At 46.1% G+C, this 15,543-nt stretch overlaps 2 protein-coding genes across 4 annotated transcripts in view; one reads left to right on the top strand and one right to left on the bottom strand.

Moving 5' to 3' along the window:
* Nucleotides 1-6,945, bottom strand: part of FAM219A (family with sequence similarity 219 member A) — a 136,221-nt gene extending 129,276 nt beyond the window's left edge. For 2 of the 3 annotated variants that reach the window (XM_054031768.1, XM_054031767.1), the window contains exon 1: nt 6,797-6,945. In XM_054031768.1, the coding sequence (XP_053887743.1) occupies nt 6,797-6,856 (60 nt within the window). In that variant the 5' untranslated portion in view covers nt 6,857-6,945. The remainder of the gene's footprint in view (nt 1-6,796) is intronic. The other variant, XM_054031769.1, reaches the window with a different exon arrangement.
* Nucleotides 6,946-7,115: 170 nt separating this feature from the next.
* The window catches only part of DNAI1 (dynein axonemal intermediate chain 1), a 298,189-nt gene continuing 289,761 nt past the window's right edge, over nt 7,116-15,543 (top strand). Inside the window, exon 1 of the mRNA XM_054031240.1 lies at nt 7,116-7,352. Within this exon, the coding sequence (XP_053887215.1) occupies nt 7,116-7,352 (237 nt within the window). The remainder of the gene's footprint in view (nt 7,353-15,543) is intronic.

Here is a 15,543-nt window from a genome sequence, read left to right on the forward strand (position 1 = left end):
CTTCAAGGTTCTGGAAAGCTTTTAGGATGTGAGCAGTACTCCATGGCCATAAACATATATAAAAACCAGGGTCAATAGTGTTAGAAAATATTTTAATGTTCACAATGAGACAAGAAACAGGTCTTTCAGAATTGATCACTTCCTACTTAGAAAGCTTTTAAGCCCTGACTTGCCAGCCCTCCTAGTATCCAATTTAAAAACACTGGGGAGCAGTTATCTGCCAGATCAAGGAAAGAAAACATCCTAGGAGTTCAGTGCGGTCATGAGAGTATAATAACTGAATCCACCAGTGCATAGGTATGTATAGGTTTAGAATCTACTGCTTTATGGGTCACAACCCATCCCTGCCTATTTCATTTTCACCTGAAATACTGCATCAACCCACCTATTTCTATATAACAGCCTGCAAAAATGTGAACAATTAGATGGTACAGGGAAAGTATTTCACTATAAAACATTATTCTCTTTACTTGGATTTCATCCCCACTATCATACGAGTTTCCTGAGAAGAGGAAAGAAAACTCTTCTAAAGGTCCTTCTCTTGGACTGAGTTGTTCCTGACACTCATCTGATTCTTGTTTTATTTGTATGTTTTTCAAGAGATGAAAGTGAACAAGCAAGGAACTAAGAATTGGCGCTTTTTACCAATTTGGATTTGGTACAGGATACGGCCAAAAGTTATTGCCATACAGCAGGGTAGATTTGATTTAAATCATGAGTTAAATCACTAGTCAGGAAGACTCCATTTAATCATGGTTTTCTACATAAAAGTGCATTCTTGTTGGTTGTTATAACCTTAATACATATTCTTCACAACTCAGAGATAGATGTAGGTTTCATTTTCAGAAGGTACACACTATACATTTTTAAACAGTGATTTATTTTGAAAACTTTTCAGAGTAGTTTTACAGCTATATCAGAAAATGAATGATTTAGTTATTTCATTTACCAAAGGAATTGAAGCAAATAGTTCACCTCCCAACGACTTCATAAATATCTCCAATTCAACAGGTTAATCATTAATATTTGGAGGATTTTCTTGCCATGCTGTATTAGGAGGAGAACATCACCAGACAGACATTTAAATTGTTTTATTTAAACAACTACGTTAAGTATTCTGGATTTTTTTCTTCAACAGCAAACATATATTTTAACAAAACAAGAATATGTCCCTCGCTTCTCACATTTATCTCCAGACGTCTTCTCCTTGTCCTGCCCCAAACAATCTTCTATTCATTGAACTTTGCAGTTTTAGAGAGAGGTAAGGGATGGACTCTGTGTATGCAAATTGGCAGAGGGACAATAGGGTTGAGGTCTGTTATTTCTCATTATTTATTTATTTAAAACATTTTTGCTGTTAACAAGCATGTTACCTCTGGAGAGACAAATCCACACTTTGAGAACTGCAAAACTAAGCATCTCTGATGGTATTTTCTAGACTGAGCACTGAGTCCCATTGGGTAGATGGAAAGATTAACCTAAATCTATACAGAAGCCCCTGGAACTCCATAAGATTGGGTCCCTAATCCATTGGACATCATTTACAAAACTTTTCTTAAACATTACATGAATATATTGTCTCATACTATAGAATCAGAATTTATAATCCCTATTCCATGATGAGATATCTTTGCGCTATAATGTGTTTTAATTAAAACTATCTTTAGATAAAATGCTTTTTGAGGAAAAAACTTATCAAAAAATCTGATTTAAATTAAAAAAATTCAATTAAAAAAAAAATCATTGATTTTTATCCACCCTGCCATACAGTGGTTTGTGGCCTCCAGGTAAAGCAAGTTGGTAGTCTCAATGCAGTTCCTACTGAACAGATGTCCCCATGACAGACAGGGCCGGCTCCAGGGTTTTGGTCGCCCCAAGCAGCCAAACAAACAAAACAAAGCCGCGATCGCGATCTGCGGTGGCAATTCAGCGGGAGGTCCTTCGCTCCGAGCAGAAGTGAGGGACCGTCTGCCGAATTGCCGCCGAACAGCTGGATGTGCCGCCCCTCTCCGAAGTGGCCGCCCCAAGCACCTGCTTGGTAAGCTGGTGTATGGAGCCGGCCCTGATGATGGAGCCACCACAAGTGCGTCTCTCTTTAGCGGTTTCACCAGAGAATCCATAGACTATAAAGAGTGGTGCATCAAGGAAGCTTGCAATGCTGCCACTGCACCCGTTTCTGTGACTGAGCAGAACACTTCAACCTGCTGGGCTGTTTAAACAGAGCAGCATCTTCCACTGCCATGAAACTGAATATTTCCGAGAGTGTTGTAGCCATGTCAGTCCCAGGATATTCGACAGACAAGGCGGGTGAGGTAATATCTTTTATTGGATGAACTTCAGGTCACCTGAAGAAGAGCTCTGTGAAGCTTGAAAGCTTGTCTCTCACCAACAGAAGTTCGCTCAATAAAAGATATTGCTTCACCCATCTGGTCTCTCTCTTTCTGAAAGAAGCATCTAACCCAGGAATCACAAAACTAATGGCATGTACTGGTCAGAGACTGATTCAAATGCAGAAGGGAGCCCTTGCCCACCAGTGATGTCCGAGGGTAATGCCACGGTGAGGAACCTAGTCTGCTCCTGAGCTGCTGGGATTCCAACCAAGGCTCTCTCTTGTCAGTCACTAGCTAGTAAGTGCAAAAGATATTAAGCCATCCCAACCTAGCAACAGCTCCATACTGGAATAGCCCTGAGGTCCAAATAGTCCAGCTCCCTTTTTCTGACAGTGACCAGTAGCGGCTGCTTCAGAGGAAGGCGCACAAACCCTGCAGTAGGCAGATGTGAAGTAATCTGCCCCACACGTTAGACCTCATCCTGGCCTCTAACAGTTAGAGGTTGGCTTAAACCCTGAAGCATGCTGTTTAACAGCTCTTCCAAAATGTATAATTAATTATGATTACTCTGGATAGTCTTAATATTCATAAGCGTACAATCCCTTTTTGAAACTTGCTAAATTCTTGGCCTCAAATCTGGGTGCTGAAAGGGAGAAACCAGCTCTACTTTATCCACTCCCCATCACTGCAGAACCTCCTAGCTACGGTGTGTAGTCTGCTTTTGTACCTTTATCCCAACTTCTGCGTTCAGAGCCATGTCCCCCCTCAACCCCCTCACTCCGGTGAAGTTTTAGACTGTTTCTCTGGTACTGCCAATAGTTTTTACAAACTTGTTAATTTCGCTACTAAGCGCAAGGTGATGGGAGTGCAGATGAACAGCCTTGTCAATTTCACTCTGCCACTGATGATGGCTAAGCTGGTTCTTTCAAACACTGGTACAGGCTCCTTCATTTAAAAATAAATAAGTCCACCAAGCAATGATCTATGTTTTCTGAATAATCTTGTAACATACTGGGTGCAATAAGAAATTATTCAGAAGTACGATGGGGTGTCTTTAGCCCTAAACAAGAAGTCGTTCAATTCTAAAATTTTTAGTGGGACAATCTTCAGTGCTAAAATGAACCTGCCAATAAATCCTTAACAGTAGTTGGTGGTGGAGACTTCTAGAAGTACTTGTTTTTTTAATTAAGTTATTTCCACCTCTTCTCAAACATTTCATACTGGGATCTCATGCAATTAGATACCAGAGATGGCTTTTACATACCGGACCAGTGGAAATCAGAATTCTGAGCGAGTCAGTCAGTTAGCAAGTCTCCACTTTAATACCAATGCAAAATTTATTGCTGGATCCCTAGAGGTCCTGGGGGGGGTCACCCATAACACACAGAAAGCACCCCTAAGCAAAGAAAATGAAAGCACTGTAAACGTGAGACAGGCACAAATGAGAGGAAGATAGAGTGCTCGTGTCTGAGAGAACGTGTCTTTCCAGCTGCAGAGAAACCTGGGCAAACACGTTCAAGTGTTTTGCACTGTGCAGCTGGAGAGCAAGGATAGGAAATGAGCCTTGCTTATCAAAACAATTCAGTATGAGGCTGTATGATGGGCTCACAAAATTAAAGGCAGGTTTGGAATTGTTTGATGAGGGACCAGGAACTGTCATTGCAAGCCAAACACCTTTCCCTACCACCTTCCACTTCAGAAACTCAAAGCCACCAGCAAGTTTTACTTTACACATTTAAGCAAACATCAAACCACGGCGGCCTGTATTCCTCGGTCTACAGAAACTCTCTTGGGCGTCTTACTGTGCTGTAGCTATCATTTCAGTTGTCTTTGTTTATATAATCACACCTGAGTTTTGGGGTTAAAAAAAGTGTCTTTGTCACTTCCAGTCGCTATAGAAATAAACCTATGCACTGTATACAAACAAAGCATTTTTTGATAGAGAAGCCAAGTGTGTTTGTACAGTACCTAGATTCTTCAGGGAAACAGTTGCCTAAGTACAATTTTACCCAGAGAATGACCGTTATTAAATTTCATATGGAGCATAATCTGCAGCTTCATAGCAAGAACTGTGTTGTACCAGGGCTTTGGAGCTGTGCTCCGGCTCCGCTCCAGAGCGGTGCTCCGGCTCCGCTCCAGCTCCAGGCAAAAACTTGCAGCTCCACTGCTCCATGCTCCGCTCCAAAGCCCTGTTGTATACAAATATCCTATTTAAGATACGTTCCTGTCAGTCTCCATTATCATTAGCTCATCTAACGCGAAAGGTTTCCAAGACAGACCACTGACCAATGTTGGTCCAGAGAATGGGTTATTCACCTCATGCTAATACTTGGTTTCCAGCTGGTTGATCACATTTGAAAGACAGCTAAAAACACAGTAAATTATTATTTTTCTTTTACTGTTCAACATATTTAATTGCTATACCCTGCCACAGGGATGTTATATGATCACAACTGGGAACGAAGTTGGAGGGGAAGTAGGCCACAAGACCATCCGTCTAGTAAGATGTGGTCAACGCCATGAAAGTCTGAAGACATCTGCTCTAATCCAGGCCTTCCCCAAGTTCCACTGCCAAGTTTTGCAGTTTTACAATCACATATTTCTGCTTTTAAGGTGTGTTTCTCTACCTGTTCCTGTACTGAAGATCCACAAAAATATCAGGGGAACTGGCTGAGTGAAAAAAGTGGCAAGACAGGCTATCCAACGCACAAAATCCTGATCACCTTAATGGGCTGCTTGTAGAATATGTAAACATTTTAAAAAGTAGTGATTTTAATCTGACCAGATCGTTCCAAATACTAGAGGATTTATTCTAGATGGGTATACAACAAAGTCAAAATAAAGAAGACAGCCACTGCTAAACATAATTGTCCCTTTACCCCAATATGCCAAACGGTAGTGAAATGCTGTCAAATGTATCCCTGTACACAGTATTAATTTCAGGAGATCATAATAAGATTCTCTTGAATGGGGGAGGGTAAGAGGAGCTGTACATGTAATAACTAGGATTTCTGGTTCCAGGGATGACACAGCAGCTGCTGTTAACAACATGTGATGCTGCTAAATGCAAAGAAAACACACAAGCATGTTAAAAGTCCATTTTAATTTTTAAAAACATAAGTCATTAAAGAAAAGAATCCTTATACCATGATATAGAAATGTATGTAAATGAAGTCACATGTCGGAGTAAAATCTGTGAGTCAGAATAAGCAAGTTAAGGCTCCTTACTGTGATGAAAGTGCTTTGAGGCAGAAATACCCCTCCTCTACATTCGGTAAATATACAAGTGCACACAGCAAGATCCATGCAAAAGTCAGGCACCGAATTCAAGTTTTAAGAAATAATAAATCTTATTTTGTCTTTAGCATATAAGCATAGGGATGTAGGATCATTTAGGGGCAAGGCAAGGAGAACTATCCCTACTGTGTAAGAAACAATCACTGAAGCAACTACAATTCCTGCTCAAAGAAAATAAACAGCTCCTCATGGAATAACATGCGAGTCACTCCGCGTACACCTGAGCGCTTAAGACTTGGGCTTATCCTCAGAGCACGGGGACACGGATGGGCAGGTAACATTAAAAACAGCATCCTGGGGATCAATTATCCGCCGCTCACTGACAGGTGGGGCAGCAAGCAAGGAGTTGGATGCTCAGGACAGGCTAACAACTGCAAAATGTCAGTGGGGGGGTCCTGTCCAGAAGCATCAGCGGCTCCCACAGCAGGCAAGGGCCAGCCTGGCGGGTGCCCACTCCTGCTCTCCCAGCTCGCGGGTACCACCACCAGAGCGGTCCTGTTCCAGTCGCAAGCCCCTGAGGTTACATAACAGCCAGGTTTTTCCCTTACCTCCGCGCACAGCCAGCCAGACACCCAGGCAGGTCTAAAGGGACCACACGCAGACCCCCGTGTCACGCCTCGGAGATTTGGGGGGAGTTTAATCGTGACACAGACACGGGTGTCGTCACCAGAGCGGCCCCCACCCCTGGTGCCTGCGGGCCCACAGGCAGCTGTCTCTCCCCCCCCCTGTGCAGCTTACAAAGGGATGACATCATCGGCCAGGCGGACACCGGGGACCCCAAAACATCCAGCAGCCCCGCCCCCCCTCCCCGGGGACAGGCGGAGCGCCCCAGTCCCGGCCCCCCGGGGACAGCTGCGGGGGGGGGGCCGGGACTCCTGGAGCCCCCTGCAATGGGAAGTGCGCCCCCGCCCCTCACATCCCCCTATGGCTGGGGGCTAGGAGAAGCCGCGCCCCCCCCCCACGCCAGGGGACCCCCCCTTTCGCCGCTGCGTTCCAGGCTCTGGCGGGGGGGCGGGATGAGGGGCACCCCCAGCCTGCAGCCCCCCCCCGAGGTTAGACCCCCCCCCCGGGGTGACAGCGCGGGCTGCCCAGGGCGGGGCCCCCCCCAGGACAGGCGTGAGGCGGCGGCAGCCCCCGCCCGGCTCGCCCCGGCCCCGCCCGCCCCTCACCAGCGGCTGCATCTCGGCGCGCACGGTGGGCACCTGGAACCGGTCTATCTCCTCCATCATGGTGCCGGCAGGGCGGGGGCGGCCCGGGCGGGTCGCTCCGGGGCCGGGCTCGGGCGCCTCAGTGTCGCAGGGACGCGCCCGCCGCTCGCTGCTGCTGCTGCTGCCTCATCCCAGCCAGCCGCGCTGCCGGGGTGACTCAGCCGCTCCGCTTCCGGGTCCGGGACCCGCCGCCCCGCCTCCTCATGCATTATTCATGAGACGCGGCCCGGCCGCCGTGCGTTATTCATGAGGGGGCGGGGGCAAATCCTATACATAATTCATGAGCCGGCCCGAGAGCCCGGATGGGAAGAACGCCCCGCCCCTCCCTCCGTTGGGGACTTCCCTTCCGGCGGGGTGGGACGTACCATTCTCTCCGGCCCGTTGCCATAGATACCAGTATCAACTTCCGGCAACTGGTTGCGAGCGGGGAAAGGAGCGAGCGAGCGGGAGTTGGAGACTTGGAGCCCGGGGGACTATTGCCGCCATGCCGCCTAAGGTGCCCTACAAGAGCCATCAGGTAAGTGCCTGTCCACGGGGTAACCGCGTCACAGCATGACATCATCTCACCGCAGTATGACATCACTGCTCTACCCCCTGACGTCACCTCACGGTCACACCACAGCATGACATCACTGCTCTGCCCCCTGACGTCACCTCACGATCACACCGCAGCATGACATCACTGCTCTACCCCCTGACGTCACCTCACGGTCACACCGCAGCGTGACATCACTGCTCTGCCCCCTGACGTCACCTCACGATCACACCGCAGCGTGACATCACTGCTCTGCCCCCTGACGTCACCTCACGATCACACCGCAGCGTGACATCACTGCTCTGCCCCCTGACGTCACCTCACGGTCACACCACAGCGTGACATCACTGCTCTGCCCCCTGACGTCACCTCACGATCACACCGCAGCATGACATCACTGCTCTGCCCCCTGACGTCACCTCACGGTCACACCGCAGCGTGACATCACTGCTCTGCCCCCTGACGTCACCTCACGGTCACACCGCAGCGTGACATCACTGCTCTGCCCCCTGACGTCACCTCATGGTCACACCGCAGCATGACATCACTGCTCTGCCCCCTGACGTCACCTCACGATCACACCGCAGCATGACATCACTCCTCTGCCCCATAACATCACCTCACCACCCCACCGCAGCAGGACATCACCTCACCATCACACTGTAGCAGGACGTCACCAGGCTATGCCGTGACATTGGTATCTTGCATCCCATGACATCACCGTGACATGCCTCACCCTCCCTGATTGAACTAACCTCGTTATCTCCATACTGATTTATACCTGCCTCTGGAGATTTCCATTACTTGCATCTGAAGAAGTGAGGTTCTTACCCACGAAAGCTTATGCTCCCAGTACTTCTGTTAGTCTCAAAGGTGCCACAGGACCCTCTGTTGCTTTTTACAGATTCAGACTAACACGGCTGCCCCTCTGATACTTGACAACATTTTATCACTATCTCATTGCAGCACATCATTACTTCTCACCATTAAATCTCAGAGCTACAGCCTAATATCTCAATTGTCATCAGACAAAGACTTTCTGGCTGCACACCATTAAGGTTATGTCTACACTACCACTTATGTCGCTGTAACTTATATCGCTCAGGGGTATGAATAAACCACCCCCTGAGCAACATAAGTTACACCAACATAAGTGCTGGAGAGGTTCTCCCACCAACATAGCTACCACTGCTCATTGGGGGTGGATTAATTAAGTCAACAGGAGAGCTCTCTCCCATCACTTTAGAGTAGCTATAGTAGAGATCTTACAGCGGTGCAGCTGCATCAGTGTACTCTCTAGAGTAGATATAGCCCAAGTCACTGTGCTAAAGCATGACATCCTGCTCCATATATTTACATCAGCGCACTGCATCGTGACATCTGTGTGCCACAGAATGACACCACCATGCCAGAGACAAGGCAGGGGAGAGAACAGATTTTATTAGACCAATTTCTGTTGGTATAAACGACAAGCTTTCCAGCTTTGCAGAGCGCTTCTCGAGGCCTGGGAAAGCTTGTCTTTTCTACCAACAAAAGTTGGTCCAATAAAAGATATTACCTCACCGGCCTTGTCTCTCATATCCTGGGACTCGCATGGCTTTGTTCTTTGCAGTCACTATTCCAGACTGTCATATCATGTTACTGTGCTATTACACTGCTGCACTATAGTGATGTATCCTAGCACCATTTCATTCTCTTGCCATCCGGCTCTATCACTGCACCATGCTGTTACAACGCAGTGCGACATTATATGCCATGTAATTACGTAACAGCACTGCATCCTTAAAATGACCAGGCCACAGCCTACCATGATCACACTTTGCCATGACACCACTGAACAGTACAGACTTACACTGCATTATTATATCACTGTGCCACAGCGTGACATCACCATGCCGTGTTAGGTCACTACACCATTACCTCATTGTGCAGCAACAGAACCTCAAAAGATAGTCCTGCAACATCACCAAGCTGTGCTATTGCATCACTGTGCCTCTTCACTACATCACCACGCCACACTGTTACAACCTTGTGCCACAGCGTTACATAAGCATGCCTTTAAACATTCTTTTCAGCTCGCCTTTAAAGTGCCCTTAAGGTACACCTAGTAATCGGAGTATTTTAGTGTAGTCAATTCAAGGGACATTATATTGACAGGTTAAAGAATCATATTTAAAAACAAAAGTTTAATTTCGTGCTAATGTAATGCTGACAGACCCCAGTCGTCGATGGGCAGGATCAAATCAGAGACTGCGGGAGCCTAGTGCATGATCCTCTTCCGCATGAGCTAAAAGCCAACTGGCTGTTAGCAGACTCATTAATCTCTCTCTAAGTGGTCTTGGTGCCACTAGATGGGACAGAACAGCACAACCAGAAGGTGTGTGGGTTACATACTTCCCCTAGCTGAAGAAGTGCATCCCAAGCTTCAGAGTCTTCCCAGTTGAAATCCCGGATGAGCCCCCACTTATAACACCAACAGACACTGGATGTCGGTGGATGGGATTGAACTGGGGACCACTGGAGCTTAGTGTCATCCTCCCAAACAGGGGAGAGCTGTTTTTGTCTGCTCCCTATCTGGTATTGATTGGCGCCACGCTCTGCTTTCTTCAGAGGCCAGGTGAGTCTTGTTGGAGATTAAACCTGGACAATGGAAGTTAGGAGCCTAAATACCTTTGAGGATCTGGGCCTTAGCTCTTGTCTTTTCTAGCCAATTAGTGGTAAGGCAACTCAACTGATTCCCAGGTGTCAAGAATCTCTAATGCTCATTTGCTCCCCAAAAGAGAGCGAGAAAGGAATTCAAACCAAGGTTGCAACATAGACAAAGTAGATATACTGTAATCACTGTGCTCTCCAATGAACTTGCACAGAAAAATGATACAAGACAAAAACATCATATCACCTGTGGGTGAACACTTTTCACAAAGCTATAACTCTAGCGGGCCTCTCAGTCCTGGTTCTCAAAGGAAATTTGCAGGACACCTTCAAAAGATGAGCCTGGGAACTTAAATTCATAACTTTGCTAGATATTAAAAATCACAGACTGAATAGAGACACTAGATTTATGGGTTATTACAACAATCTGTAACCCACTAACAATGCCCTCCTGCCAAGCTGCTCCCCCCGCCCCCCTTTCTTTTCTCACTATGACTGAAGAGTTGTTAATGGACCACTTCACCTTGAAAGGACCCTTGAAATACATGTTAAGTTAACTACTTATGCCAAACAACCTGTTCCACCTTGTATTTAGCTGTGACACCGAGTAACTTTCCCAGACCCGAAGAAGAGCTCTGTGCAAGCTCAAAAGCTTCTGTCTCTCACCAATAAAGTTGGTTCAAAAAGATTTTACCTTACCCACCTTGTCTCTCTAAAGTAAGACAGAAAAAAGCCAAAACAAGAGAATCTTTCTTACTCCATTTGTATCATATTCGCTCACTTAATCAGACCACATACAACATGAGTTTTATAGACTCCCCTAAAGTATATACTTCCCAAAACACCAGACCACTGAGTCACACTCCCATCGTTTGCTGAATCAGGGAAGACCAGCTCTAGTTTGTTCCACATCACTGGCTTTTGAAGTTTTGCTTCACCTCATTTGTAAATCCTCTGAACTGCCCTGTCCAAGATGTAGGCAAAACTTCCACCCTCTCTGCAGCCATCTAAGCAGTAGCTGTCCCTGAGAAGATTGTTTTTATTCCCACTTTCACCACCCAACTCTTCATTCTAGAATAGCTGACCCGCAAGTAGACAGAAAGCAATCTAAGGAGTAGCCGTGGTACTTCTGAGATCAGCCTTATGTACCAGATTCTGATACATTTAGTTTGAATAGTACCTTAGCTTTTGAATAGTCCCATAGAAATCAATGGGACTATTATCTGGAGCCAGGTGAGTAAAGGTACTACTCAGGGTGAGTAAAGGTAGTAGAATCTAGTTCTTCTTAAATGCTGACAATGTGTCCAGTGCTGTACAAGACAAACCAGGGCCCCAGTCTCCAAGGGTCCACCACGCATTTGGAGATTTGAGGCCAAACTCGGCCCTGACCTTAAGGCTATGATTTAGTCAAGGAGGTCATGGCAGTCACGGATTCCGTGACTTTGCTGGACCTCTGTGACTTCTAGGCAGGACTGTGCCTCCCTGCCCTGCAACGGAGCTGGCTGGAATCAGGACCCTTCAGCCCCAGCCACGTGGCTTCTGCTGGGGGCTGCAGCTGGGGCTGTGCGCCCCAGCCCAGCAGCTTTTGCCAGGGGCTGCACCAGGGCCGTGTCTACCCCCATCTCCCGCTTTGGCTGGGGCTTGGCGGGAGTTGCAGTCGGGGCTTCGCACCCCTGTCCAGCAGCTGCGACCAGCTCTGGAAGGGGGGCTGTGTGCCCCCTATGGCTGCACCCCCCGCTGCGGCTGCCTGAGCCAGGGCTGTGCTCCCTGCCATGGTGGGACTCAGCCTGTCAGTGTCCCCCCTACTCCCAAATGGGACTCCATCCCTTCCCGCTAACTAGCCTTGCCCCTCATTATTTTTATTTAAGTAACAGACAGGTCACGGGCTCCATGAATTTTTGTTTATTGCCCATAACCTGTTCTCAACTTTTACTAAAAATAACCGTGATAAAATCTTAGCCTTACTTATAGTCTAAAGCTCCAATTCAGTAATTGACTCTGAGCCCATATGGAGCTACTGTGACTTCACTGGGGCTCCATGGAGGTAGAGGGACCTGGCCACATGCAGGGTGGTGCAGATTGGGACTTGAAAACCTGCACCTGCACTATTGAAATCAATGGGAGTTTTGCTCCTGACTCCAGTGTGACATGTTGTAGCAGCCTCCATTGCCCACTTGTTAATTTTCAAACAAGCCCTTTCATGCTTTCTCCCATGCTGCTCCTCAGGCGTAGAAGAAACTCCCCATAAGCATCTGCAAAACTAACTCATTACCCTCCTTCAAAACTCTCCTTAAAACGCCCCTCTGCTGTGAAGCCTGCAAAAAACTGGACAATGGTTAGGCAGCTGATGTGCTGAGACCAGTCTGTCCTGTTGACCCGTATTATCTCATTGATTCCTTGTACTCCCTTTTGGTTTGTCCGTCTCGATCCATCTGTTGTCTCTTGTCTTATACCTAGATTGTAAGCTTTTTGGAGCAGGGCCTTTCTTTTTGTTCTGTGTTTAAACAGTGCCTAGTTCATTGCGGGTCTGGTCTGTGACTGGAACCGCTAGGCACTATGATACTACAAATAAATAATAGGAACTTCCTAGGTAAGAGGTAATATCTATTTATGACATTTCTAATACACCCAATATTACTCACTAGTAATTAGCAAGTCCTAAAGGGATCTATACCCCAAAATTCAGAATTTAAGATCATGCTCAATCCCAGATAATTTGAATATTTCTGCTAAAGTCATCATTAAAATAATTATTAATAATAACAACGCGAAGTATATTTTTCAAAACCTGGGTTAAAATGCTGGCTCTGAAAGTGACTACATTCCTTTTGTTTTTACAATTGCTACTTAAATAGTTTCAATAACTTCTAACAATTTAGTTATGATAATAAATATTTGTCAATCTGTCCTGCAGTGTCTTAAGAGTGTATGTATCAACCTCAGGGCTGACTGTTAAGAACAGGGCACAAACCCCAAATTGACTCTGAGTGCTATACTTAGACTGCACCAGCAAATTATCAAGTTTAATCTCCTCAGGCACTCTAACAGCTTAAACATGCAGTCACAGACAGTCCCCTTATGTACTCCCATCAGTCTTGTCACCCAGGTAAGCTTACCTTTGTGATAGATGATCCCTTACACCAAGTATCACAGCAATATTCAGGTTGCTCCCAGTCCCAAAGGATCCCTCACTTATCCCAGGTCAATTGCACTTTAGATCTCACACCCAATAAAATGCTTGTAGCCAATCCTATCATAAACTATATCCAGATTTAGTAATAGGAAAAGGAAATTATACAGTAGTTATTTACAAGGTTAAAGCAGGTAAACTTATACAGACAAATGAGTTCCAATCTTAAGTTTAAAAAAATAATAGAAGCTTCTGTAATAAGCAAGCTCTATATGTCCTTTACGGCTAACCCAGGCTAAGCACTGGAGATCTTTTGCTTATGCCTAATGATCCTTGACCCCCAGAATCCATGCAGCATAAAGATACAGTTCCTTCTTGTTACCAGGTTTTATTCCCTCCCCTAGCCCTCCTGCTTTGAGCTGCAAACTCAGCTGATGGGAGGAATTCACCTGCAAGCCTCTTCTTTTTGGGGCAAGGGAGAGTAAATAACAAAGTCCTTTGTCCTTATTAACATTCCACTCTAGTCTGTCTGGTGTCGACGGACGCCCCCCGCCCCTCCCCCTTGTCTGTCAGGGCATAACACCTTCTGTTGGAGACCAGCATTTCTCACTAGTTAATGTCTCTTTCTTGTCTGGTGATTTACACAGTAACAGAGGTTTGCAATGCGAACCTTCAAATATTACCTTATAATGTATGAGACAGCTGTTATAAGTGAGATTAATGCAGGGAGCAGCTTACAAGCATTCCATAAAGTCTAAACACTAAACATTCAGAGTTCTAATATCTATTTTAACAATACTAACACAGGTGAGCCAGACTGATCTCACCTATGTATTTGTCAGTATTTAAATGAGGTCCGGGAACCTTGGCATGAGCTAGCATCTGGTCTGCCAGTGTCACAATATTGTCATTGTTTTAAACGTTTTGAAATATACAGTTTTAGATTTATATTGTATTTGAAAAGCCTAGGAGATGTGCTACAGTGACATTCATTTTATCTTGGGATTCTTGGATATCATAAACTGCTTAAGCTCTTCTGGTTTTGATGCTGTCTCAAGCAACCTTCAGGAGCATCTTGAGTAGTCTATCCTATAGAGGCTGCATGCTTATGAATTTTGATGGCCATTGCACACGCTTCTGTCTGGAATATCCTTGTTGTGAGGGAGCTGGATGGCTCAGATGACTGTTTCTGGAATAAAGAGATCTTCTAGTCTGATGGCTCAAATCCAGCGTCAGTAGTGACTAGGGCCATGGTTCTGGAGTGAGCTCTTGTGGGTGAACACCTGTGCTGAACTCACCACAGTAACAGGGCCAGATTAATTACTAGCTGAAGACTGGTGGCCTATGTGAAATGAGGTTGTGGGTCAAGGTCTAATTCCTAGTTTGTGTCAATGAATTTCTGTTGAATACAAATGGGCAAGGTCCCGAGCCTCCAAATCCTCTCATGTCCCCTTAACCAGAAAGCAAGGCTGCCTGCTAACCTGTAGTCCTGCCTCCTGATGTTGTGTCTTCATTCCATCTGCTGTCTCCATGTGGACATCAGTTCTCCTGAAAACTCACCACTGTCCCTTCATCTCAGAAGCTCCATTGTCTCCCTATCACCTTAACCAGCCTAACCCCTCTGATTTTTCATCATTGACCACCCTGTCCTTGTTACATTTTCCTTTTGGGCCCATTCCCCCAGCTCAGATGAACCCCTTCATTGTCAGGTTCTTCCTCTTCCCCTCACGCCATTTCCAGGCCCTCCTTCACTCTCCCATATCTGCTCCACATTACAAAAGGCACATGATCAACTTTTCTCTCCCTGCAGGTGGCAGTTATCTACCATTCCTCTGGCCCCATCCTCGCTCTGCCGCCTTCTCTGACTTTTGTGCCTGGCTCTTCCTCTCCCTTTATCTCCTCATCCTGATGACTCCAACATTGACATCAATGTTGTTTCTTCTGCTGCTTCTCACTTCACTTCTGTCACCTTCTCCTTGAGTCTCCGGCTCTGGATGGACTTCCCCCCTCTCTTGGATTGGATTATGATTCCAATGGCCAGTTTGCCATCAGGCATACAAGCAACGGGCTTCAATGTGAACCATTTGACTTGATCTGAGTCCAAATTAAAAATGCCTTTAGGCCATTCTCCTTGTATGTGTGTTCTTTAATAGGGGTGTGTACATGAGTGTGTTCAAAATTAGAAATAATTGTGAATGGGTAGAGTGTTGTGCTCTTGATGCACTTTTGTTAATAATAATTAAATATACTTTATACTTCTATAACCTCCTCAGGGGATCCCAAAGTGTCCTACAAACTGTTACATCTCACAACACCCCTGTCTTGTGAGCTACAGTAGGTAATATTGAACCCATTTTACAGATGGGGACAGAGAGTCACAAAAAGGTTAAT

Source organism: Malaclemys terrapin, chromosome 6 (genome assembly GCF_027887155.1).
Source record: "Malaclemys terrapin pileata isolate rMalTer1 chromosome 6, rMalTer1.hap1, whole genome shotgun sequence".
Taxonomy (NCBI): Eukaryota; Metazoa; Chordata; order Testudines; family Emydidae; genus Malaclemys; species Malaclemys terrapin.